Source organism: Mustela nivalis (genome assembly GCF_964662115.1).
Source record: "Mustela nivalis genome assembly, chromosome: 7".
Classification (NCBI taxonomy): domain Eukaryota; kingdom Metazoa; phylum Chordata; class Mammalia; order Carnivora; family Mustelidae; genus Mustela; species Mustela nivalis.
The window spans coordinates 49,653,357-49,679,459 of NC_139026.1; the positions used below are offsets into that span (position 1 = coordinate 49,653,357).

The 26,103-nt window shown below is 42.1% G+C and overlaps 1 protein-coding gene and 1 long non-coding RNA gene across 2 annotated transcripts in view; one reads left to right on the forward strand and one right to left on the reverse strand.

Moving 5' to 3' along the window:
• Positions 1–15,669, reverse strand: part of IRAK3 (interleukin 1 receptor associated kinase 3) — a 49,562-nt gene extending 33,893 nt beyond the window's left edge. The window contains exon 1 of the mRNA XM_082738259.1: positions 15,168–15,669. Coding sequence (XP_082594385.1) covers positions 15,168–15,321 — 154 coding nt within the window. The 5' untranslated portion in view covers positions 15,322–15,669. The remainder of the gene's footprint in view (positions 1–15,167) is intronic.
• Positions 15,670–15,730: 61 nt separating this feature from the next.
• Positions 15,731–25,891, forward strand: LOC309868415. The gene is made up of 3 exons (XR_014313688.1): positions 15,731–15,852; positions 20,405–20,644; positions 25,358–25,891. It is a non-coding gene; the product is annotated as an uncharacterized lncRNA (long non-coding RNA).
• The last annotated feature ends 212 nt before the right edge of the window (positions 25,892–26,103 follow it).

Here is a 26,103-nt window from a genome sequence, read left to right on the forward strand (position 1 = left end):
AGGAGGAAGCATGCTCCCGATGTAGGGCTTGATCCCAGGACCCTGAGATCATGACCTGAGCCGAAGGCAGCGGTCCAACCACTGAGCCACCCAGGCGCCCCTGTTGGCACTTCTTAATCCCGATTCTCATGGACTTCAGTCTTTCCTTGAGTTTAAGGACAGCGTAATACGATTACGTCTTCTTCAGGGCTTAGTATCAAGAGGTTCATGGTGTCCAAGTCCTATACTAGTGATCCTGACTTGATTGCTTAGTTAAGGTGGTATCTGCTACCTTAATAGGTTTCTCTACTATGACATTACCTTTCCCTGTAAAATTAATAACTATGTTGGCAGAGATACTTTGAGACTATGGAAATACGCTGTTTCTCCTCACGTTTTACCCATAAACACTTGCATCCACCAGTGGATCGTGTATATCATAATAATTTTTGTGGTCTTTGCTTAATGGTGATCTTTTATTTCCCCTTCCTCCTCCTACTATAATTCTTCTGCAAGAAAGTGCTCTCCACCCCCCCCCTTTATTTAACTTATTTAAATCAGTAGGGACTCATGAATGTTTATTTTATTCTACAGATTAAAATCCAGTATTATTATTATTGACTTTGGTGTCACAACTATTCCAGCTCTGTCCATTCAGGTTGGATCCCACGTTCTTCCGATAGCCGCATGGTTTCTGGAACACTTCCTTATTTTCTGACCCTATGAGAAGCTCCAGGCTCATTTTGCACCCCAGCCATGGAATTGATTGCTTTTCCCAGGAGTCCTGGTTGCTTTTATTAGATAATGTATTTAGAGGACAAGATGTAGGTGCTAGATGCTTTCATGACTGCCAGAGTTCCATTGCTTCTAGGCCATCCAAGCAGACAGAGCTAAGAAACTTAGGTATGTGCATGAGCCCACACACCTATATTTCTCTGTCTGTATACATCTTGAAAACCATGATTTTATACGGATACCTGTAATTCTAAATCAATACCACATGGCATATTTTAGCTCTTTCTCATTTGTAACTTTATTCCCAAACAGCAAGAAACTTTGCTCTCATTATTTATAATGTCTTTACTTCTTTGTTCTTTGTCCCTCTGAGAAACACTTTAACTAAAATACATTATGTACGTATCATTCTATTTGCCCTCAGCTTAAGAATATTCAGGTAAGAGCTTATTTTCCCAAAGTTACTAGGTTAGTTCTTTTCTTCATCACTCCCTTTGGTGTGGTTACTCATAGTTAGGTTCATGTGTTGCAGTTTTAATGGAATGCTGTTTTAAATTTTTGTTCAATACTCTCCTGCTGCTGAAACATTTTGAGCAATTAAAAGTTAATATCTGGGTAGCATCGGGGGGAAGCGTTCTACTGGGATATTAGGATTTCAATTGCTCAAAAACAGCATATATGACTTATTTAAGGTCTGGTATAAATATCTTGAAGCTGTACTTACAGAGAGTATATGAGTTTGTATGACACCCCAAGTTAATGGGATTCTCTGCACAACTTCCAAATCTTGAAGTGTATTTTAAGGCAAAGGAGGGGGAAAGAAACCAAATGACAGATCAAATGGGTGTCTTTCTGGCCCCTGGGATAATGCTTCCAGATTAACCCAGTCATCTTGAGCACTAAAATTAGCAATGTGATTGGGAGTCAGTGATGGTGATGGCAGCATTCTCTCCTACCTTTATCCTCTGGAAAGTCTAAAAAAGTTAGGAAGTCAGATACACATCAGTAGATAAAATCCTATCATCATCTGAGTGTGGTCATGGGGACCCCCAATATTTCACCATAACTGGTCATGGAAATCAGCCTTCTCTTCCTCTGCCGCACATAAATTTGGAAGCTCCTCTCCAGCAGTAACCAAGGTAATCTCATTGAAGGATGTACCTATTCATCAATGATATTCTCCAAATATTGCCGTCCTTTTAAAAGACGAACAGGGGCTCTGATCCGAGACACGTAATAAACTCCCTAGGGAACTATCTGTGTTCTATTTCAGACTCTGAAGTTTAAAAACAATTTCTTAGGAAGCTCCTACACCAGTTACAGTATCTCAATCAAGATATCAGAAAGGCAAACATCTTCTGATCCAATATGGCATCCCTTCTCCCCACATTTTCCGTCCCTCCACCTTTTGCTGGGTCCTTCTATTTCCTCTAGCTTTATGTTTTTGCTGACAGTATAAGTAAATCCTGAAAGTTGACAGAGATCACAATATGAAATCATAACTGCCCTTCTTTCTGTGAACCCAAAACTGATGTGGTAAGTATTACCAGTGCCCACCAACATTTCCTGTCCTCTACCCCACCAGAGAGGAAGGATTAGGTCTTGGGTTAGTTACCTTGGGTCCTGGCTTGGGTTAGTTATGTCTGTGTATCTCTTTCAGCCAGAAACACAGAAGAGCCAGGGCACAACGCACCAGGCTCCCATTCCTGCCACAGCAATAGCAGATTGCTGTGGCAGGACATGCCGATATGGGAGAGCCTCAGGATCAAAGCAGCCTGGAATGCTGGGCCAACACATGGAGGCCTGGACCTTCAACCTCTTCCCATGAGCAAAAGGCACACTTTTATCATGTCAACCACTGAGTGATTTTAGTGGTGATTTTCCTGCAGTCTCACTTGGGTCCACCCTCATTAATACACACAGTTTTATCTTGGGTGTTCTATTGCTTCAGTCACTCAGAGAAGAGTGAAAGGAAGTGGCAGCTTTTGTGACTACATGTCAAAGGATGATGAAGTTGAGACATTCCATATGAGTGGATGCTTAGGCTGCAGAGGAAAAAACAGCTACAATAAATTATCTGACATCATTAAGTTGGAATGTCTTTGCCTTTCTTCCATATTTTAAGTTCTGGCAAGAATATTTTTATTATTTCTTTCTTAGAAGAGATGATGTCTCATCAAGAGACAAGGACTATCCAAATGTCCATATATATTTTAGATAGCTTATCACTACCAAAAAAAAAAAAAAAAAAAGGAAGGGGACCTTCAAAGCAAGACTATTTGGCAAGACATCATAACTATTTTAATGTATTTCTTTTTGATGACGTAGTCTGCCTATTTGGTTGAGGCACAATTTTCATAAACATTTTATTTCATTATTTCTAGAAGCTCTTAGGGGAAATAGTGCAAATCAGTAGTTTGTTAAAAAGAAAACCATGGGCCCCAAAGGGCGTCACGTAGGCCAAGTCACCAAACAGGGCTTAATATCTAATCTAACTGGAGTTTCAATCTCCCCCAGAAATATAAATCGTAGTCAGTCAGAAATTTTCTAATCAGGGCCAATGAAGTAATCTGTTACATGGGCCCTTTCTATCCCCAAAGGAAGATGAGATCATCTTCATGATAAGAAACTTTGTTCTTCTCCTTAAGGGAAAGTGATCTTGCCAGGACAAATCCTTTTCTTTTGCTAATAACTTTCTTGACCCACCATCTTTCCTATAGAAACCTTCCATCTTGTACAACTCCCTGAACTTCCCTGTTTGCTAGATGGGATACAGACTGATTCATGAATCACTAAAGAAAGCCAATTAGATCTTCAGATTTACTTGATTGAATTTCACTTTTTTTTTTTTTTTTTAACAAGTTGGAACATTGGTTTGATGTGCTAGCAGTACAGTAACTGCATACATCAAGTGTGAGTAGAGGGGTGCCTGGGTGGCTCTGTCAGTTGAGTGCCTGGCTCTTGATTTCAGCTCAGGTCACGATCTCAGGGTCATGAGATCATACCCCGTGTCAGGCTCCATGCTCAGTGTGGAGTCTGCTTTGGATTCTCTCTCTCCCTCTGTCCCTCCCCCTGCTCATGCATTCTCTCTCTCTCTCAAGTAAATAAGTAAATCTTAAAAAAAAAAAAAAAAAAGAAAAAGAAAAGAAAGAAAAGAAAAAGGAAAAGAAAAAAGCATGTGTGAAGTAAGAAGAGGTTTCCCTAACTAAAGATGGAGGCGTCCTGGGGGCACCTGGCTGGCTCTGTCCAGTGAAGCATGGGACTCTTGATCTTAGGGTGGTGTGTTCAAGCCCAACGTTCCGTGTAGAGATTACTTAAGAATAAAATCTTATAAAGTCTTAGAAAGAAAAAAAAAGATGAGACCATTATGGAAGGCTTCTTACAGGAGTGGTTTCTGGAGCATGAGCCAAGTTGAAAACTGTAAGTCTTTCTAAAGAGAGACCAATTGTCAAGGAATTATTAAATGGAATATACTACATTGGGGAGGAAAAAGAGAATCACCAGACTTTTCAGTGGAAAACAAGATAAAAGAATGAACTCTGAGGTTATATTGTCTTCAGAAGAGAAAGTCACCAGTCAAGACCAAGGACCCTGTGGCCTCTGGATATATGCATGAAAATGTGGGTTTAGTGGTGGCTCTGCCATTGACCTATGGTGCAACTCCAGGCAAGTCACTGAGCAGTTTCAAACTTGTCATTAATTAATATCCTTTGAAATCCATTTGAAATCCCTCCCAAAACAGACACTAAGTTTCTCTAGTCTACTGTTTATAGGATGACCTTAAAATACCCCAGTGTTTAGAACACTTCCCAGTCTCCAAATTAACATGCCAACAGGGGAACACTAAATATCAAATTTCAGCAAAGTGAAAATTTAGGTTTCTACTTTTTCTATTAGTAAATTAGTGGCTACTATTTATAGAGTATTAGGCATAAAATAGGCATAAAATAGGCATAATGAACTCTATCAGTTATTAATATCTATGCAAAATACAATAGGCTTAAAAAAAAAAAAACCAGCTTCCTCTGGGGGGACCTGGCTGGTTTGGTCAGAAGAGCATGTGACACTTGAGCTCAGGATTTGTGAGTTCAAGCCCCACCATGGGCGTAGAGGTCACTAAAAAAAAAAAAAAAAAAAAAAAAAACATAAATAAACTTACAAAAACCCAGGTCCCCCTCCAACTTGAATCTTTGGCATAAGACATGACATGACTTTGGGATAGACAGGAGAGAGGACACCCTTGTGGAGTCCCACAGTCAGGGAGGAGTGTGAGGGAATGACATTGTCACAAGTTAGACCCCAAGACCTAGCCTTTACTGCCTGCCCCCCTGCTTGTACACTTTGTCTTATATTTTTCCCTAAGCTCTTCTTTCCAGCTTTCCCCTTAACTCAGAGAAGTGAAACCCCAAAACCACTCCTCCAGGTATGGCTTCTGCCCTCACAAGACCTCCTGTTGGTCCAGACCACCCAGACCATTTGAGCTAAACCTGGCATGAGTCTCTGCAGGTAGACCACGGAGTGGCCTCTGGAATGATCTACAGTTACCTTTACTTCATCATAATATGAAGATCTCTGCCCAAGGGGGAGCTTCAGCCTCTTTAACACAGCACACAAGATCCGTAGAGGATGTGACCTCTTGCCTGCCTCTACTGAGGACAACACAGTTCCCTAGCTAAATATTCCTCCTAACCCTAAACAAGAGGAACCCATTCACCCTCTCTGTAGGAGTCCTGGCTTTGGAAACCAACCCCACCCCCACCCCACCCCTGTGATCTTCTTATTTGCTGCAGATGAAAGTTTTCTTTGTGGGACAACTGAACCTGGTGCCTGACTCACCGAGGCGTGGCGGACTCGTGTTGGTTTGGTTACAACATCTGCTCCCTTTACAATAGGGATGGATTGGGGCAAGGTTTAAGGGCTGAAAGAAGAGAATCAGTCAGGTGGGGAATTGTTCCAGAAGGGAAGGAAAGGGCCTGATAGGGCCAAGAGGAGGCAGGTAGGCTTACAGCGGAGGCTTCATGTTAAAGAAAGGGCGAACAAGCCCCATAGAGTCTCTGTGTTACCTTGGTACAAACCACTCGACACATAGCAGATTTGCTGAGTGACAGACAGAGGCCCTGAGTGATAGCATACAGACTGAAAACATCCTGAAAGCAAACTCGAGGTCAGTAGAAGACTTTTGAGTCAAGAGAGTAGCTCCAGTTGTGGGAGAATCCATCTGGTGGCAATACTAGCAGGCATGTCACCAACAATATTCGCACACAGAAAGGTAAAAACACTCTATGGCTCACAATCCTCACAGTAGGAAAAGAACAGTTTACAGCTGCCAAGGAGATCTGGAGTTAACTTTTCAAGTCAGATTTCCCACATAATTCTATTCCCATTTTTAACTTTCTGAATTTCCCTTTTAAAAGGGCAACAGGCCACAATTCTGGGCCACAATTCTGGGCCCTGTCATCCTGTTACTTGAGGCATCACCTCTGCCAACAGAGCTGAGGTTTGGGTTTCCTAACACTGAGCAGGGTCAGAGGGTTCTGGGTTTGCCCCAGGTCTATATAAAGCGAGGTGTTTTTCTTCCTTTCTTCTTGTTTTTAAGATTTTATTTATTTATTTGACAGAGAAGAGAAATCAGAAGTAGACAGAGAGGCAGGCAGAGAGAGAGGGGGGAAGGAGGCTCCCTGCTTAAGCAGAGAGCCCTATGTGGAGCTCGATCCCAGGACCCTGAGATCATGACCAAAGGCAGAGGCTTAACCCACTGAGCCACCCAGGCGCCCAGCAAAGTGTTTTCCAATAGTACTAGTTCACCGTGTAAAACGGATACAGGCTCAGCTGAAATGGATACTGCATGTGTGGGGTTACTTTCAGGATGAGACATGAAATACATTTTCTCTTTCTCTAACTGGGGATTCACAGTGCAATCTTCATAGCTTTTCTTCAGCAATGATGCATTCTGCCCAGAAACACCACGAAACAGCATTATTTAGCATCCATAAAATGTATACTTCATTTGGAACAGATTCTAGAAAACAAGAGCTTCAGAGTGATGAGAGAGGAATGCAGACTCCTGACAAGTTAGTTACAGCCTTCAGTATTCATGGTTTTCTCTAATCTTCCTTGTTTTTTTTCCAGAACACAGAACTTTGTTTATTCAGAGTACTAAACAAAAAGTAAACTTCTCAACGACTAATTGCGTTGGTAAACTCGAGCATTCTAAAGGAAAAGATAAATTAAGAAAAATATGCTGCAGTTAAGCATTATTTAAAATACTGGGGGGGGGGTTGTTTTTGTTTTTATTTAAAGATTTTATTTATTTATTTGACAGACAGAGACCACAAGTAGGCAGAGAGGCAGGCGGAGAGAGGGGAAGGGAATCGGGCTCCCTGCTGAGCAGAGAGTCTGATGTGGGGTTCGATCCCAGGACCCTGGAAACATGACCTGAGCCGAAGGCAGAGGTTTTAACCCCCTAAGCCACCCAGGCACCCCCAAACATTGTTTTTTGGAAGGCAAATCTTTTGTTTGAAAGGCATCTTGGCAGAACAGAAGCCAAAAAGTCCACCTGAAAAGTTCAGAGATTAGTTTACCTGAAGACACTGATTGCTTAATAATCATTTAATGTTCAAAGTTCCTTTCAGGCTTTGTTTTGAGAGGGCAGAACTATCTAGGTGGTGCTAACCACTGGGGAATTCAACTGCAGAAATCACTCCATATGCAAATAGCTCTCTGAAGGGGTTTTTTAGAATAAGGCAACACACCCTTGTTTGGAATCTGTATTTGCATAAAACCCCAAGCCAAAATCCCTAGTAAGTTAAGACTGCACAGTTTGTTTTTGAAATAACATGATGGGAAAAGGAAAAGATGCCTCTGTTCTTTCTTTCTACAAAGCACACAACACAGGCCTTCTATTTATTCATTCATTCATTCATTTATGACTTTATTTATTTGAGAGAGAGAGAGAGTGTCAAGCAGGGGGCAGAGCAATGGGAGAGGGAAAACAGACACCCCACCGAGCAGAGCGCCTGGCGCAGTGCTCAATGCAGAGTTCAGTCCTCAGACTCCGGGATCATGACCCGAGCAGACACTTAACCCACTGAGCCACCCAGGCGCCCCAAGGCCTTCTTCTTTAAAACAACACACAACTGAAGATATTTTTAATTGCAAAAGAAGTCAAACAAAAGTCAAATGTGTGAGTTGGCTCAACTCCTCTTACCAGACTACCGCAATAACACCCACCAGCTAATACATTTTATGAGAAGTAATTCTGAGCCATACTTAAGCTTATGTTTATTTTTGACCCATACTTGAGCAGGACTTATTTTCCATGGCAGGTCTATGCGTGATTTCTCAGGTATCCTTCCATGTGCCCTGCTCCCTCAAGCCCAGATTCAGGTACACATGTAACATTAACTACCTCTGGGAAACAATTTAAGAACAGTTCACCCTCAACACCAGCGTTTCATGCTAAAGCTCAGAAGCTGTGTGATTCCATACCTGGGTAATGACTGGTACTGTTTCCCCTCACTTTCTTCCTTTGTTCAACTTCTTTATAGAATCTGTATAGGCCTACTGCCTCTACCAATTGGCAAAATCAAATTGGAAAATCTTGACAAGCAGGGACCACAACTTGTATCTAGTACAGTGCTTTGTTTAATACTCTTCCCCACGAGCTTTGGATGTTTAGCAGGCATCTGTTCATCATTTACTCAATCACATATATTTACAGAATGCCTACTCTGTGCTAGGTACAATTTTAGATGCTAGAGGAGCAAGCAAGAAACAAGGCAAACAAAACATCTCTTTTCCCCTTGAAGCCTGTTATCTAGATGGGCAAAAAACAAATGAAGAGAGATAAAGTGTTTGAGTGACAATAAGTGATGTGAAGGCAATCGAAGCAGGAAAGGAGCATAAGGACCACAGCGGTGTCAATTTTTATAAAGTGGTCAGAGTAGATAATAGTTAAAAATACAAAGGAAGTGAAGAAATAAGCCTCAGGGTTACCTGCAGGGAAAATGTTTCTGGCATGTGCCAGGAGAGGCCAATGCAGCTGGCATGGGGCAAACAAGAAGGAAGGGAGAAAAGCCATATAGGACTTTGGGGTTTACTGTGAGAAGGGAAGCTACTGAAGGGTTCTGAATAGGACAATGACCTTTGCTCACTGGCTGCTGGCTGAAAAGGAACTCCAGGAGGGCAAGGGCAGTAGCAGGGAGCCCAGTTAAGAGGCTGCTGAAAGGGGTGTCTGGGTGGCTCAGTGGGTCGTTAAGCGTCTGCCTTCGGCTCAGGTCATGATCCTGGGATCCTGGGATGGAGCCCTGCATCTGGCTACTTGCTCAGCAGGGATCCTGCTTCTCCCTCTGCTGCTCTCTCCCTCCTTCTCTCTCTCTCTCTCTGTGTGTGTGTGTGTGTCAAATAAAAAAATAAATAATCTTTAAAAGAGGCTCCTGGCCCACTGGCATCAGTGGGACCTGATGGTGGTTTGGACCAGGCTGGTGGTGGCGGCAGTCCTAAGAAACAGTCGGATTATTAGATAGAGCCTGAAGGCAGAGTTAACAACATAGACTTAGAGACATGAATGTGGTTTGGCAAGAAAGCAAGAAGACCAGTATTTTCAGCCTGAACAAGTGAAGGATGGGGTTGCCATTAGCCAAGATGGGGAAAATCTTTGGTGGAGCGAAGCTTTTCTGGGCTGTTACATTGGAGACGTCTGTCAAGTAGGCAAATAGAAGAAGAGACGGTGCTGATGTCGGAGAGGGAGATGCAAGCTAGACACGGGGCAGTTATCAGCATATGGATGGAACCGGCAAGATCGTGGGTATGGTAGATACATAGGTCTGTGGACTAATTCCACGGGTACTCGGGGATGTCAGAGAGATAAAGAGGAACCTGCAAGATGAGAAGAAAATAAACAGTGTAAGTTCTAGAAGGAAAGAAAGTGCCTCAAGGAGGAAGGAAGTGTATCAAATCAGAGGAAACTGACCATTGGCTTTAGCCCCTGGGACTTGGAGTTGTTGTTTTTTTTTTTTTAAGGTGTTTTTTTTATTTTATTTTACTTATTTATTTGCTAGAGAGTAAGAGAGAGAATGACAGGGGAGAAGGTTAGAGGGAGAAGCAGATTGCTCATGGAGCTGGGAGCCCGATGTGGGACCCAATCCCGGGACTCCGGGATCAAGACCTGAGCCGAAGGCTCAACCAACTGAGCCAACCAGGCGTCCCAGGATGAGAGGTATTTTAATGGAAGAGTGGGGGTGAGAGCCATATTGGAGCAGGTTCCAGGGAGAATGGAGGACCTGAAATATAAGTAGCCCTTTTACAGAATTTCACCTTAAAGGGAACAGAGAAATGGGGTGGTAACTTAGACTAAAAATAAGATCTAGAAAGAACACTGTAAGATGGGAGAAACTCCGTGGTCGTCAAAAGAACACAGGCTCTACTCCACTTTCAAGGTGGGGAGGCATCACTCCTCGTTCCTTAAGTGTACGCTGCACTTAGTGACTTCCTTCCAAAGCATATGTGAAGAGGGGAAGAGAGAGAGTATCAGCAAAGCAAATCGATGGATATGACCTCAACTCTGGTTAATGTCAACAGGGGTAAGTCACGTAAACAGTGGGTATCCCTGATATGATGTCCTGAAAATGGCACTTTACCTCTGCAGTCTGCCTCTCAAAAAATCTGTTTTTCAAATTTTTTAAAAAAGATTCTGCTTATACATTTGTCTCAGAAAAAGAGAGCGAGCACGTGACCACAGAAGCAGAGGGGAGTGGCAGGCAGTGAAACAGGCTCCCCACTCAGCAGGGAGCCTGATTCAGGACATTGGGAATCATGACCTGAGCCAATGGCAGACGCTTAGCTAACTGAGCCATCCACGTGCCCCTGCCTTTCAGAAACCCGTAACCTCAGTCTAATCATGAGTAAAACATCAGTAAAATTTTGATCAAAAGACATTCTACAAAATGGTAGGCCAGTACTGACCAGTATTCCTCAGAACCGTTAAGGTCATCAAAAACTAGAAAAGTCTGAGACTCAATCACAGTGAAGAGGGGCCCGAGGATACATGATGACTAAATGTAATCTCGGATGGGATCCTGGGAGAGAGAAGGGGGGTTAGGAAAAAAATGAAGGAAATCTGAATAAAATATTGACTTTGATAATAATAATATACTGACATTGTAACAATTGTGCCATACTAATGTAAGATGTTAATAACAGGGGAACTGGATGGAGAGTATAAGCAGAAGATATAAAAGATGAGAATTTTTGGTACAATCTCCTAATTTTTTCTGTAAATTTAAAACTGTTCTAAATAATAAAATCTATCTAAATTTTTTTTTTTTTTTTAAAGAACATAGGCTCTGGAGTCTGACCATCTGATTAGAATCCTAGTCTGCACTTTACTAGACCGTAACTTAAGTTACTTAAATTCTCTGAGAGTCAGTTTCCTTACCTATGAAGTGGAAATAGGAAAAATACCTACTTCATAGAATTTTTGTGACAAATGACATAATCCACAAGAAGTGCTTAGCAGAGAGTGTCTGGCAAAGAGCAAGCCCTGGATAGATGGCAGCTTTTATTATTATTAGGACTATTATTTTGATTCTTTATTGAATATTCAAAGACACATTTAATGTGATTTTATACTTAATTTGCTTTAAAGTGATTAATAATAATTTCTATGATAATTTCATTTCTTTTTTTCAGAGGGAAAAAAACTGAATACAACCCATTCCAGACTACCTGTAAAAGGGTTTCTTTCCCAGGGTATCACAAGTGTTGAAATGGGTCATGGTGTGCACTTCTCCAAATAATTTAATTCAAGTACTGCCCTATGATAATGTAATAAAATGACTTGTCACCAGAGGCTCTATTACCACGTCTGGAAGGGAGTATAAGATCAGTAACATTTTCAGCTTGGGCTCCTCCTTTCATTACAAAGCCATAAAATCATCATCGACCAGAGAATGTATTACCTTGTGATTTCCTCTTCTTAATAACCATATGTGACAAAAGGGACTTGAGGAGTAATATGAAGAATATGTTTAAGGATAAAAAACAATTAAGTGGAGAAGTGAAAGAGTGTGGTAAAATAACTGCTATATTAAGATGCTACTAAAGTAGAGAATTTGGCCAGAGCAATGGCTCCCAAGCCAGGCTGGGCATCAGACTCACCTCTGCAAAAAACAGAAAGATGCTGGATCCTTAAAGCAAATGCTGAATCAACAGCTCTGGGTGTGGGACCTAAGCATTTCTATCTTATTTATTTATTTATTTATTTGAGAGAGAGAGATAGAGAGGGAGCAAGAGAGCGCGCACGATCTGGAGTGGGGGGTGGTGGGAATGAGAAGCAGAGGGAGTGAGAGAGGCAGGTTCCATGCTGAGCAGAAAGCCCGACGCAGGGCTTGATCCCAGGACTCTGAGATCATGACCTGAGCTGCAGGCAGATGCTTAACTGACTGAGCCACCCAGGAACTCTGGCATTTGTATCTTTAAAAGATCACACAGATGATTCCGGTTTGTGAACAACCAAGCTGCCATATGATCTATGGCAGAGCTGCCTTTGTAAATGTCATCTGATATTCACCATCATCAAGCATCATGATCAGCTTGAGACAGTCTTAACTATTACACTGTATTGTTTTCTACATGGAATTTTGGACACTCTGTATCTTCAGGCTCTTTGCTGTCCTGAGCATAAAAGGGACTGCGTCCCTGATTCAGTCTTCCAGCACTCTCGCCTTCACCCTCTAAGGTCAAGTTTTCCCTCCCTCTACCTCTTCCCGTATTTCTCCTTTCCCCATGCCAATAGGGAAACTCAGCATCTATTTAACATGGGCAGTGCCCTCAACCACCCTGAGTTGAGTCAGGCTTCCCTTCTGGCTGAGCCAATAATTCATGAAGCAGCTGCTCTGTACTAGGTCTCCTTTCAGAGCTACGTAGTCTAGCTATGTGCACAGTAAATTATAGCTAGAGAATCAAGAAATAGGCATTTCAGATTCTTCTCCTATGAAAGAATATACAAAGGAACAATGGCCAGACTCTATACAAAAATAGAATGGTGACTCACAACATGCGTTACCCAGTCCAGAATGCCAATCTACTATACACAGTAACTAGTCTGAGAAGTCATGTTAGCATCTGTAGCAGCTAGTCCAAGAAGCCAAAAGATAATCTCTGTAGCAATCAGTCCCAAATAGTTACGATTCAATTAACAACTGTCAACTTCCCTGATTTTTGCCCCTGCTTCCAATTCAGGACCATCTTGAAAGAGCCAAATATACACCCTAAACAATTCTGCTAGTTAGCCTGTCCATAGCTTCTCCATGTCAACTCCTCCAATAGTGGAAGACCTGAAGCCTTCTCTTTTTTCTACCACAAAGCTTTTCCACTCCTTGCTTGCCTTTGGGTCTCTGTGAAATGCAAGTGATGGTGGCTAACTCCCTTGCTTTGAATAAATAGCCTCTGCTTGTTCTCATTTGGGTGGTCTTCACTTATTTCCACAACTAGAAAAATGGGGCTGCATGTCTGAAATGGCTCACTGAATTGTTCTTTCACAGCTGAAATGAGTGTACTTTAGAGAGGCTATTTTAGAGAGTGTACTTTAGAGCAGAAAGAGCAGAGCAGTCAGTACTTGTGAACTTGAGGAAGTCATGGTCTGGAAGAATATTGTGGCTGTGGGTAAGGGCACAGGCAGTGATCCAAACTGCCATGGTTCAAATCCTGGCTCTGCTACTCCTTAGCTGTGTCAGTTTGGGCAAATGTCATTTAATGAATGTGTACCACAGTTTCCTCATCCGTTAACACATCGATGATGATAATAGCGCCTGCCTCAAAGGGCAACTGTTAAGTGCTTTATGAGACAACCCATGTAAAATGTGAATGTCTGGATTTGAATGCAGGGAAGAGAGAGAGAGGGGGGAGGGGAGAGAGAGAGAGTGACTGCAGCAATACTGGGCTGGACTTCCTGAAAAGCACCAGTGATGTGGGACTGAGAACTAACCACCCCTCCTAGATGGGACATACACTCTTCCATGTTCAGTCTTCATCCTGCTTTACTCATTTATGATAGCCACCTGGCCCCACTGACTAACTGTGGACTGCAACAAAAACATTCTTCTCTCATGAATGTAGTCATTCTAGGAAACCAGTGGGTCCTAAAACGTCCATGTCATCCATTTCCAAAAGATCTGGTGTGGGAAGGATCCTATCCCCCAAATGCATACTCTATGTTTTCCAGAAGTCAAAGAGTCAAGTATTTTCTGATATTTTTACATAAGGGTCATACTTTAAAATTACAGAGCTTATAATATACAAATGGTTTTAGGTTTTTTTTTTTTTTTTCACTTTTTAATTTAAATTCAATTAACTAACTTAGAATGTATTGTTGGCATCTGAGGTAGAGGTCAGTGATTCATCAGTCTTATATAATACCCAGTGTTCATAACATCACGTTCCCTCCTTAATGTGCTATCACCCAGTTGCCCCATCCCCCAACTTCCTCCCCCCTTCCCCAGCAACCCCGTTTATTTCCTATGATTAAGAGTCTCTTATGGTTTGTCTCCCTCCCTGATTCCGTCTTATTTTTTTCCCTTTCCCTATGATCTTGTTTTGCTTCTTAAATATACCTAGAAGCCCACGGCCACATTCCACAAAGTGTGACCATATTGTTCATTAACAACAAAACTTTTTTTTTTTTTTAACAACAAAACTTTTTTTCTCATAGGTCTTTTGCTAGTATTGCTTAAAAAACAAAAAAGATGTTTCAGAGAATAAAGACTGAGTTGTTTTGACATGATTGTGCTTATTTTCAACTAACATTAAATGTGTCACCATGGAAGATCAAATCTAACAAAAGTGCCTGTACTTAATAAAACAAAGATTTTTTTCCCTGAATTATTTCCAGTGATCACACTCAAGACTTCCAAAAGGCAGTTGCTCAACTTCCCAATGACTGCATAGAATGGTTGTAAAGCCAACTTTCCACAGGGATATAAAAAGACATCATCTAGCATAAACCTTCATGCCACAGACTATGATAACTAAGCAAAAAGTATTAAGAAAACTGGGAGCCACATTGATGACAATGTATTTTACGTTATTTTACGTTACCATTTCACCTAGAATTTAATTAAGAAGGGCACTTGCAAGTGCCCTGAAAACACCAAAGAATAAATTTAAAGGGATAAACATGTTTTAGTATGAAAATTATATTCTAGGGTAATTTTGCCATAAGAAGGCATCACATGGGCGATTTAACTTAAAATATTCTGAACCAAGCAAGGCGGGAACAGTTGATAAACATGGGATGTTTCAGGAGGGTAGCTGCCGCCTAATCCCACCGAGGGACCCAAAACGTCTTTGAAAGAGAAGCAGGTCCGACTGTGCATGCGCGTCGCGACGCAGCGCACCGCCCCACCCCCCCGCGCCCCCGCCTGCCGCCCGCCGCCGCCCCCGAGGGCCGCACTCACCGAGGCCGCGCCAGCCCAGCGCGCCGTCGCAGCTGTCCAGCACCGCGCAGAGCTCGCCCAGCAGCGTCGGCGGCAGGTCGAACAGGAGCGTGTGCGCCGTGAGCGCGCCGCGAGCCCCGCAGCTCCTCGCCGCCGCCGCCGCCGTCCAGGCCATGGCTCGGCCGCCGGAGACCAGGGGCCGGTCGGAGGACGGATGCGGAGCGCAGGCCTTTCCGCGCCGGGGAGGTGCGATTACACAACCGCGGAAATCCTGCTTCCCTGGCGGCGGCCACGGCGGCAGAACTTGCCGAGCTCCGCAAGGGGCGGGCCCCACATGACGCACAGCGCTGCCCGGCAGCGATGCCCGGGAGGGCGCCCGCGGGGTCTCCCTGCCTCGGTGTGGCCCTTGTCACAGGCTTTAAGTTTTGGCCGGCCCTTTCGTTGCTCTGGGTTTGGGGCGCGACGGGAGAGACAGAGAGCTGGGGAAAGACCCGGAGGGCAGAACTCACGGGGGGGGGGGGGGGTCTATCATACACTCTGCATGGGCCGGCTCCTGGCGGGATGGACAGAGACCTGCCACGACTTCTTTGAAAAATGCATTTTTATTTACCCCGCCAGGAAGCAACACATGTTTATTGAGGAACACTTGGAAACCCCAGAAAAACTGAAGGAAGAAAACACTTAGCTGAAGACAACCATTCAAAAGGTTTGGCACATTCTTCCTCCCAACTTTTACTGAAGTTGAACAGATAAATGTGCATATATCAAGTTAATGTTGGGAAAGACAAAACAACAACAGGAAAACAAAAAAGAGAACAAAGCAGAAGAAAATTGTATTCATTTTCTTCTTGAGGCTGCCCATTCTCCACATTGCTACTTGGTTTTACTAAATCCTTTTCTCCCTGGCCTTTCTTTCTTCCTTCCTTTCTTTTTAAGATTTTATTTATTTATTTGACAGAGAGAGAGGAAAAAACACAAGCAGGGGGAGTGGGGGAGGGAGAAGCAGGCACCCCGCTGAGAAGGCAGCCCCAGGACCCCAGGATCATGACCTGAGCTGAAAGCAGAGGGTTAAGGACTGAGCCACCCAGGCGCCCCCTCCCTGGCCTTTCTTTTTCTTTTCTTTTCTTTCTTTCTTCCTTTTTTTTTTTTTTTTTTTAAAGATTTTATTTATTTATTTGACAGATCACAAGTAGGCAGAAAGGCAGGCAGAGAGAGAGATGGGGAAGCAGGCTCTCTCCCAGCTGAGCAGAGAGCCCCATGCGGGGCTTGATCCCAGGACTCTGGGATCATGACCTGAGCTGAAGGCAGAGGTTTAACCCACTGAGCCACCCAGGCGCCCCTTGATAAAACATTGTTCCACTACTTTTTCTTTCTCCAAAGTGTTTGACGGAGTCGTTTGCTTCCAACATGGAGTTTAAGTAAAATTGACTATTGTTTTTAAAATATTCTATCGTGTGTGCTGTAATAGCCCATCACAGGCATGATACAAATGTTACTAATGAAAAGAGGAGATGCTTTGAAAGTGGTGAGAAAAAAATCCCAACCTTAATGACTGTAGAGTGGACAATTGTCATCAACTGAAAAATAGCAACCCTATTTGAAAGCTTTCAGATTTGTACTCTTTGGCTATGGTGCCCCCTAGAGACCAACATTGATGCTACATTATCATTTCGTACCCCTACCACTCTCTGTAGTCCCAGGTCGTTCTCAGCTAGAATATACCACAAAATACACTTGAAAATTGATAAATATAATACTTTTTGGGCAAAGTTTCTATATCCCTTTGTTTAAATAGCTAAACTTTTATTGTCGATCTGAACACGCTTAAGAAGCCCTATACCTCTCAAAGGGACTGCCGGAGTAAACTGAGCAAGAGAGGCAGGGTCCAAGTATTTGACAGCTGTTGAGTTGGTGAACTGGTAGAACAGGGGACCCAAACTTAACCTCTCCCACGAAGAGGAACCAGTCGCTGGACCGTGATCCAGCGAATCACCGTCGCTGAGTGAAGCAGTCAACATGGCCTGCTTTTCCAGATCTTCTGACTTCAAGAGAAGCAAGAATTTTATGTGAAAGCCAGATTATGTGAAATCTATATGGATTATGCGACAATTCTTGTATTTTCAGTGTTGGCAGCTAGTATCAGACCATGCTCCCTCCCTATTCCTTAAAACTGCCTTTGACTTTTGAATTTTAAATCGTCAGGTTGTATCACTCACAGCTTCGCTGTTGCTGTCATCCACTGCTCTCCTCCACCTTAATTCTGCCCTCTCTGTTTTAGGCTATCTAGCTCCTGCTCCCTGCAGTCCTCTCCAATACTAACCCTATCTTAATCTTTGGTGATCTGAAATATTTGTTGGGCAAATGATGATCTTTCCAGGACCCGTTCTCCCAGTTCTTTGGCTCTCCTCTCCTCCAGTAATCCTATCTTCCACCCTATTTTAGCCAGTCATTCCCATGAAAATTCCCTAGATCTTGTCGTTATCAATGACCATCCCTTCTGTAATTTCTATTTCATGAATCCACTCTCTGACCACACCTCCTGCCCTTTTAGTGCATTCATTCTAGTACTCTGACCCCAACAATCCTTCTCCCTTACCAGGATACCAATTCCAAAATCTTGCTACCTCTTCTCTGGCTCTGCCCTCTTGATGCCCTTGCTTTTCTCTTTATCCATAAAGTCCACACTCAATTTTTATAATCCCTCTCTTGCATATGCTTTCCATTCTCTTGCTCCTCTCTGGCTTTGTTGAGCTCTTTTAAATCTACCATCCTGATTAGATACAAGTTTGTAATATTGGGCTGCATACCTGTGTACCAGAATGTAGCTGGGAGTGGGGTGGGGAATAAAAACCCGTTGATTGGACTTAATTTAAAATCAAAACCATGACTTTCAAATGGGTCCTTTATGCTACCGGGCTGTCACACTGTTACCCTGCTGGTCCCCTTGACAACTGTTTTATGCCTTCTCTTTTCTCAATGCCCATTACCCTCTCCTCCATCCTTGGGCTCAACTAATGATCTTGAGAATATTTATTAAGAGTACTGATGTATCAGAAAAAAAATTAAAAACCTTCCACAGAATCTCAGCATCACATCTTCTACCTACCAGTATCTGAACAGACATACATGCCTCCCTCCTTTTCTATAGGTAGATTATGTAGGTTCCTATGTGAATCTAATCCCTTCACCCCTGCACTAGATCTGATTTCCTTCCTGCCTCTTCCTCAAAGACATCAAGGGCAGTGTTTTTCAGTTTCAGCTACGTCGTCAATTCCTCACTCTTCACAGTATCAGTTCTATTGGCATACAAATACGATGTTATTTTTCCCACCTTAAAACAAACCAAAAAACTATTTGATGCCATTTCCCCTACTTTGATGCCATAATTATTACCCCCTCCCCATTTCTGTGCTCCTTTCCATAGTAAAGGGTTGAATATTCTCACTGTCTCCCAACTTTTCTTCTGTTATCTTAAGCCAACTCTAGAGCCACCCCTCCTACTCCTCCACTGAAACTGCTGTCAGGGTCATCTATGTCCACATCATTGCTGAATATAACAGTTTTTAGGTCTCATCTTATTTGACCTCTCAGTAGTTTTTGACACACAGGTGATCACCCCCCTCCTTCTGTGACACTTTGTCTTCCAAATTGTCTTACATTTTAACTTATTTCACTGGTCACCTTCCCTTGCTGTCCTTTCTCTTCTCCCTTAATGCTGGAGTGCCTCAGGGTTCAGTTCATAGTTCTCTCTATGTACACCCACTCCCTTGATGATCTCAACCAGTTTCAAGGCTTTAAATACCACCTACCAAGGACTGCCAAATGCATATGGTTAGCTCAGACATCTCCCTTCAACTTCAGACTTATCTCCAAAAGTGAACCCTTGATCATGCCTCCTGAACCTGCTCTTCGACATTCTTCCCCATCCAAGTCACTCTTGCTTCCAGTTGCTTGAACCAAAATCTAGAGTCATTCTAGGCTCCTCTATTTTTTTTTTCCCAGCCCGTGTTCAATCCACCACCAAACCCTGTTGACTCTTCAAAATATATTTAAAATCATCCTTTTCTCCATCTCCGCTACTGCCGCCTTGGTTTGAGCCATCATTGTATCTTGCCTGCTTTGCTACATTTATCTTAGAACTAAAGCAGCTTCCACTGTTGCTTCCTATAGACTTTCCTCAACACTGCAGGCAGATTCATCCTTTTAAATCAAATCTGATTATGTCTCTCATCTGTTTAGAAGCCAACAATGGCTTCTAATCTCAGTCAGAATGAAAGTCAAACTCTTTATCCAATGTGCATTCACTCTCCCTCTCCCACTCCGCTGTTATCCTCTGATCTTGTTTCCTTGTTCATCCTGCATAACCACACTGCCTCCTTTGCTGGTCCTTGAACACACCAGGCAGAGTCCCACATTAAAGGCTTTGCACTTGCTGTTCCCTTGCCAGGGATGCTCTTCCCATCTTGCTACAGTCTACCCTGACCTCCATATTTAAAACTGCAGTGGTCCATGCACTGAGAGTCAGGCTGGCGTATGACTGAAATGGCAATAATATATGGCTTGGAGGACCAAATATCATTGAGATTTCTCCTTCTCTCCGAATCTGATTAGGAACGTGCAGCAGCTTTGGTCATCTCTGGAACCATTTTGTAGCCACATGGATATAAATACTAGAATGAAGTGAGCCCTGGGGATGGTCTCGTGAGGGAGAAAACCAGATCCTTCATAATGGCATTAAGCAGCTCTTTTGTTCTATGCCTAGAGAATGTCCTGCTTCTGGACTTAAAATTATATCACACAAATTCCTTAGTAAGTCGGTTTTTAAACTGGGAATCTTGTAATTCACAGACAAATGCATCCTAATGGATACACCAAACAGACATGTGGTGATAGTTCTTGGTTTGTTGATGGCCTGTAAGAGAATGGGAAAGAAACTAACCTCTGTCCAAAACTGGAGTTCAGATCTATACAGTTCTATCTCTGGAATGTCAGATGGGTATGAAAACTGCATTGTAGAGACAACTGGGTGTCTTGGAAAAAATAAGTGTTAGTAGGGAATGGTCCTGGCAGCATGGATGGAAGCAGTATGAAGTTCTAGAGGTGCGTGGGACTGCACTGAAAACCCATGCAGAACCAGACCAGCCCGGCAATCCATGCACCCACTTCTAGCATACATGCTTCTGGCAAGGACGTGGCTGTGGTTAACCCTCAAACACTTTCACTGTTTTTTACCCTCCTAACCCCGCCCCAAATTTCAGATGCTAGAAAGAGAAAGAGCTTCCACCCCAGCTGGAGGCAAGAGAGTAATGAACTGCAAAGAATCACTGGAGATGATCACAATCACTGGAGATGATCACTGGAGAATCATAATCAATTGAGATGCTGAGGGAACCCTAAAGGCCAGAGCACAGATGGCATAATGGCACAGATACACGGTATTATCAGAGACAAAGTCCCAGCTAAGCACAGGAATTGAAGTCTAAGAAATAAAAAATCAGGTGAGTCAGGTAACAGCACTTCATGTATATGAAAAACTATAAGCTATTTACCCAGCATCCCTAAGGATGGATGCTCAAAAGACAACCAACTGTGGAACATAGATTTTTTTTGTTTGGGAAATAATTTCCAAAATAAAGGTCATTAGCCTATACCATCTTTGAGCTTTATCCCTTCCCTGGGCTTTATTTTTTTATTTTTAAAGATTTTATTTATTTATTTGACAGAGAGAGATCACAAGTAGGCAGAGACGCAGGCAGAGAGAGAGAGAGAGGAGGAAGCAGGCTCCCTGCTGAGCAGAGAGACCGATGCAGGACTCGATCCCAGGACCCTGAGATCATGACCTGAGCCAAAGGCAGCGGCTTAACCCACTGAGCCACCCAGGCGCCCCTTCCCTGGGCTTTAGAAGGTCCTAGGTGCACTGGGGTTCGGGATGAGGTAAAGATCAGTATGGGGTAAGAATGTTTGTAGGGCATATTACTTGGTAATTTTAAGAAGTAAGAGTTGGATAGTTTTAGGCTTTCATTAAAATGACCTAATAAGGGGCGCCTGAGTGGCTCAGTTAGTTAAGCAACTGGTTTTGGCTTGGGTCATGATCCCAAGGTCCTGGGATCGAGCCCCACATTGGGCTCCCTGCTCAGTGCAGAGCCTGCTTCTCCTTCTCCCTCTGTTGCTCTGCCTGCTTGTGCTCTCTCACTCTTTGTCAAATAAATAAATTTTTTAAAAAACAACTTTATTTTAAAAATGACCTAATAATACTGTTGGTGGGAATGCAAACTGGTGCAGTCACTCTGGAAAATGGTGTGGAGTTTCCTCAAAAAGTTCAAAATAGAGCTACCCTATGACCCAGCAATTGCACTGCTGGGTATTTACCTAAATGATACAAACACAGTGATTCAAAGGGCACATGTACCCCAATGTTTATAGCAGGAATGTCTACAATAACTAAAATATGGAAAGAACCCAGATATCCATCTACAGATGAATGGATAAAGAAGATGTGAGATATATATATATATATAGTGGAATGCTACTCAGCCATCAAAATATATGAAATCTTGCCATTTGCAATGACGTGGATAGAACTAAAGGGTTTTATGCTAAGCAAAATAAGCGAATCAGAAAAAGAGAAAGAGAAATACCATAGGATTTCATTCATATGTGGACTTTAAGAAGCAAAGCAGATGGACATAAGGGAAGGGAAGAAAAATAAAATAACACAAAAACAGGGAGGCAAACCATAAGAGACTCTTAACTCTTGGAAACAAACTGAGGGTTGCTGGAGGGGGATGGATGGGAGGATGGGGTAATTGGGTGATGGGCATTAAGGAGGGCACTTGAAGTAATGAGCACTGGGTGTTGTATGCAACTGCTGAATCACTGAATTCTACCTCTGAACTATTAACAAAGTATATGTTAATTAAATCTAACTTAAATAAAAGATTTAAAAAAGAGAAAAATGATCTAATAATAATAACATGCAATAGTTACTCCTCCAGTTTATTGCGTGTGTATTTCTAAAGATTTATTTGAGTGGGGTAAGAGGCAGAGGGAGAGGGTCACAAACAGACTCTCAGCTGAGCATGGATCCTGACGCTGGGTGATCTCGGGACCCATGAGATCGGGACCCAGCAGTTCACAACCTGAGCTAAAACTAGGAGTCAGATGCTTAACTGACTGAACACAGGTACAGGCACCCCTGATGTATGTGTATGTGTGTGTATTTATAAAGAACATTAGGCTTCCATTGTCTTGTAACTCAACTTTTTCCCATCGAAGATATCAAAAACATTGTTCTAAAAACCTATTATTTTGGGGCGCCTGGGTGGCTCAGTGGGTTAAAGCCTCTGTCTTCGGCTCAGGTCATGATCCCGGGGTCCTGGGATCCAGCCCCACATCGGGCTCTCTGCTCGGCGGGGAGCCTTCTTCCTCGTCTCTCTCTCCCCCTGCCTCTCTGCCTACATGTGATCTCTGTCTGTCAAATAAATAAATAAAATCTTTAAAAAAAATCCTTAAAAAATAACCCTATTATTTTATAACATGATGTATACTATGATTTTAACAATTATCCTTTTAGGGTTGATGGAATGTTAACTGGTGATTTTATTTTCTTACTTTGTGTTTTCCACACTTTCTAAAGTTAACGTGTATTGTCTCAACTAGAAAACCCTCAACTATAGAAAATAATTTCTTTCAACATTTTCATGCTTCATCCTGTTTCACCATTTTCTTTTGAAATCATTTTCAAAGTATTTTTCACCCTGGAGTGTGTTGCTATAATAACTTTTGCCCAGTCACCACTAACTTCTAAAATCTGATTTTTTAATTGAAGAGATTTCAGTCAAGGGCTTTTCACGATAATTTCAATATTAGCTAAAGTTATATTTTTGACACAATCATTTATTTATCTCTAGAAGTACCCCAAACATGTGACATAAATCTGAGATTATGGCACAAATTTTTTCTTTTGGAGTCAAGACTCTACTCAGACTATTTGCAATTTAATAATGGAAAATGGCTTAGGGATATTAATCCAAGTACTGCATTTTACAGATAGCAAAACTGCTGCGGGCTATGTGAACTCTGGATGCAATGTTTGTTGGAGAAACACACACACAAAATCTCATTCAGGATTTCCAAATTTCCTTGTCAAGTTATCAGCACAAATCGTGTGCCTTTTCCCTCTCAAGGATTTGGCTTTCTTTTCCTTGTTATTTAGTAAATCCCCCCCAATAAATCCTGTATTAGTTTGTTCAGGCTGGCATTAAAAATACCACAGATTGCATGGTCTCAGTAAGAGAAATTTATTTTTTCACAGTGCTGGAGGCTACAAATCCCAAGATCAAGGTGTCCACAAGGTTCAGTTTCTGGTAAAATCTTTCCTTCTGGCTTGTAGATGGCCTTTTCTGAAGGCGCGCGCGCACACACACACACACACACACACACACAAACACACATTCAAAAAGAGAATGAGCAAGAGAGAGAGAGCACACCAGCATTCTGGTGTCTCTTCTTATAAGAATACTGAATCCATCTGATCAGGGCCTACCTTTATAACCTCACTTAACCTTACTTGACTCCTTACAAGTCCCTTTTCAGATTCAGCCACAAGGGGAGTTAGGGCTTCAACATATAAATGGGGCCACACATTCAGTCCATAACAAACCCTCTGCACAGAAGTTCAAGAAGTAATGTCACATCATTGGGTTTCATAGTACACGTTCTAACAATACTTGGTAATTAGTTATCTGTATCTTCTGGCCTTTCATAGTGGTCATGGTTCCTCTTGTTCTGTACTGAATTTGTTTCATTATTCATTCGTTTTTTTGAAAGAAAAACAAAAGCTTGGATATCCAATCTGGTGCCTTGATATTGAAGGTAATATGTCTGTATAGGAAAGTATCCGGCATATTTGGATCTAAAACTATTAGTAACTTCTGATCAAATGGTCTTTCTTCAGGGCTTATTCTGACAGTTTCATAGCATTAGTCCCTCACCACACCATCTTTTGTGAATTTTGGTCTTTTTTTTTTTTTGTCTCTTCAGACAATACTCAGTGTTTTGCACCTACCTTACTGATTGTTTCTTCTGTTTTCCCAACTAACTCTTCCTTTGGCTTGTACTGTGCACCATAGGCTGAATTCTATTGATCTTTTTATTCCAGGTCTTGAAGATTTCATATAATCCACTCTACATCTATATCTCTATGTGGGCCACTCTCATATATATGTCCTTAGCCCTAACCTGCCCTGTAGGCTTCTTCTCACTCCCGCCTCCAATGTTTACTGAATAATTGCATTTTGATTTCTTTCTTTCATCCCAATTCAGCATGCCCCAATCTGATCATTTCCTAGAAAATCAGCTTCTTTTTGTCTGGTCGCAGGAGCCAAAAGAACTCTGTACTTTTGTTCCACTGATTGATTGATTGATATAGTTAGAATTTACTGAGCACCTGCTATGTCAGACATTATGCTTGCTGATGCTTATATACAATTAATCACCAAATGTTATTCTTCTGTAATGTCCTTCATGAGTGTCTGGATCTTTTCCAATTTCAACTAGTTGTTTCATGTTTGGATTTTTTCAGCATCTCCTACCCGATGAGCCCCTAATTATCTTTCAAGATCCTATTTAAAAGTCACCACCTCTGATGTAGGTTGGCTTGTGGGCTCCCATGATATACATTTAAGGCTTAACTACTGATGTCTTTTTGACCATGACCTCAATTGGAAAAACAGGCATACATGGAACACATTGCAGACTCAATTCCAGACCACTGCAATAAAGCAAATACTGCAATAAAGTGAGTCAAATAAATTTTTGGTCTCCAAAGCATATAAAAGTTTATACTATATTACACTACACTGTATTACCCTCTACTGTAGTGTATTAAGTGTTCAATAGCATCACTAGAGAAAAAGTATATCTCTTAATTTAAAAATATTGCTAAAAAATGCTAACCATCATATGAGCTTTCACAGGGTAGTACTCACTGTGTAGATCACCATAAAAAACATTTTAATAGTGAAAAAGTTTGAAATATGAAAATTACCCAAATGTGACAGACACATGAGAAGTGAGCAAATGCTATTGGAAAAATGATGCCAATAGACTTGCTCAATGCAGGGATGGCATAAACCTTCCATTTGTAAAAAACACAGTATCTTCAAAACTGAAGTACGATAACATGAGGTATGCCTGTAAAATCTCTGCAGATGTAATCGAGTTAAGATGAGGCCACACTGGAATAGGACTGGTGTCCTTATAAGAAGAGGGAAATTTGGACACAGGAACACAGAATATAGGCCTGGTGAAGATGATGGCAGAGATTGGAGTGATGCAACCACAAGCCAAGGAAATCCAAGGACTGCCAACACCAGAAGAGAGGCATGGGACAGATTATCCGTGAGAACCTCCATAAGGAACTAACCCCACTGACAACTTCATTTCAGACTTGTGGCCTCCAGAACTGTAAATGAAGACACTTCTGTTGTCTTAAGCCACCAGCTTGTGCTAATTTATTACAGCAGTACTAGCAAACTAAAACACTGTGAAGCCATTTATAATCTTCCCAAAGCTCTCATTTCTTTTGCAGTCTCCACATTTACCATGATTTTTTTTTTTAAATTGCTACTTAATGTCGCTTAAGTGAAGGAAAAATGTCATTTAAAATTATTAGCACAGGGTGCCTGGGTGGCTCAGTCCTTAAGCGTCTGCCTTTGGCTCAGGTCATGATCCCAGGGTCCTGGGATCAAGCCCCACATGGTGGGAGAGACTGCTCAACAGGAAGCCTGCTTCTCCCTCTCCCACTCCCTTTGTTTGTATTCCCTATCTCGCTGTGTGTCTCCCAGTCAAATTCATAAATAAAATCTTTTAAAAAATTATTAGCACTAATTTTATCATTGATCCTTATATGGCATAATACCAGTTTTAAAGGCAAGCTCATAAAGATCACGAAAAT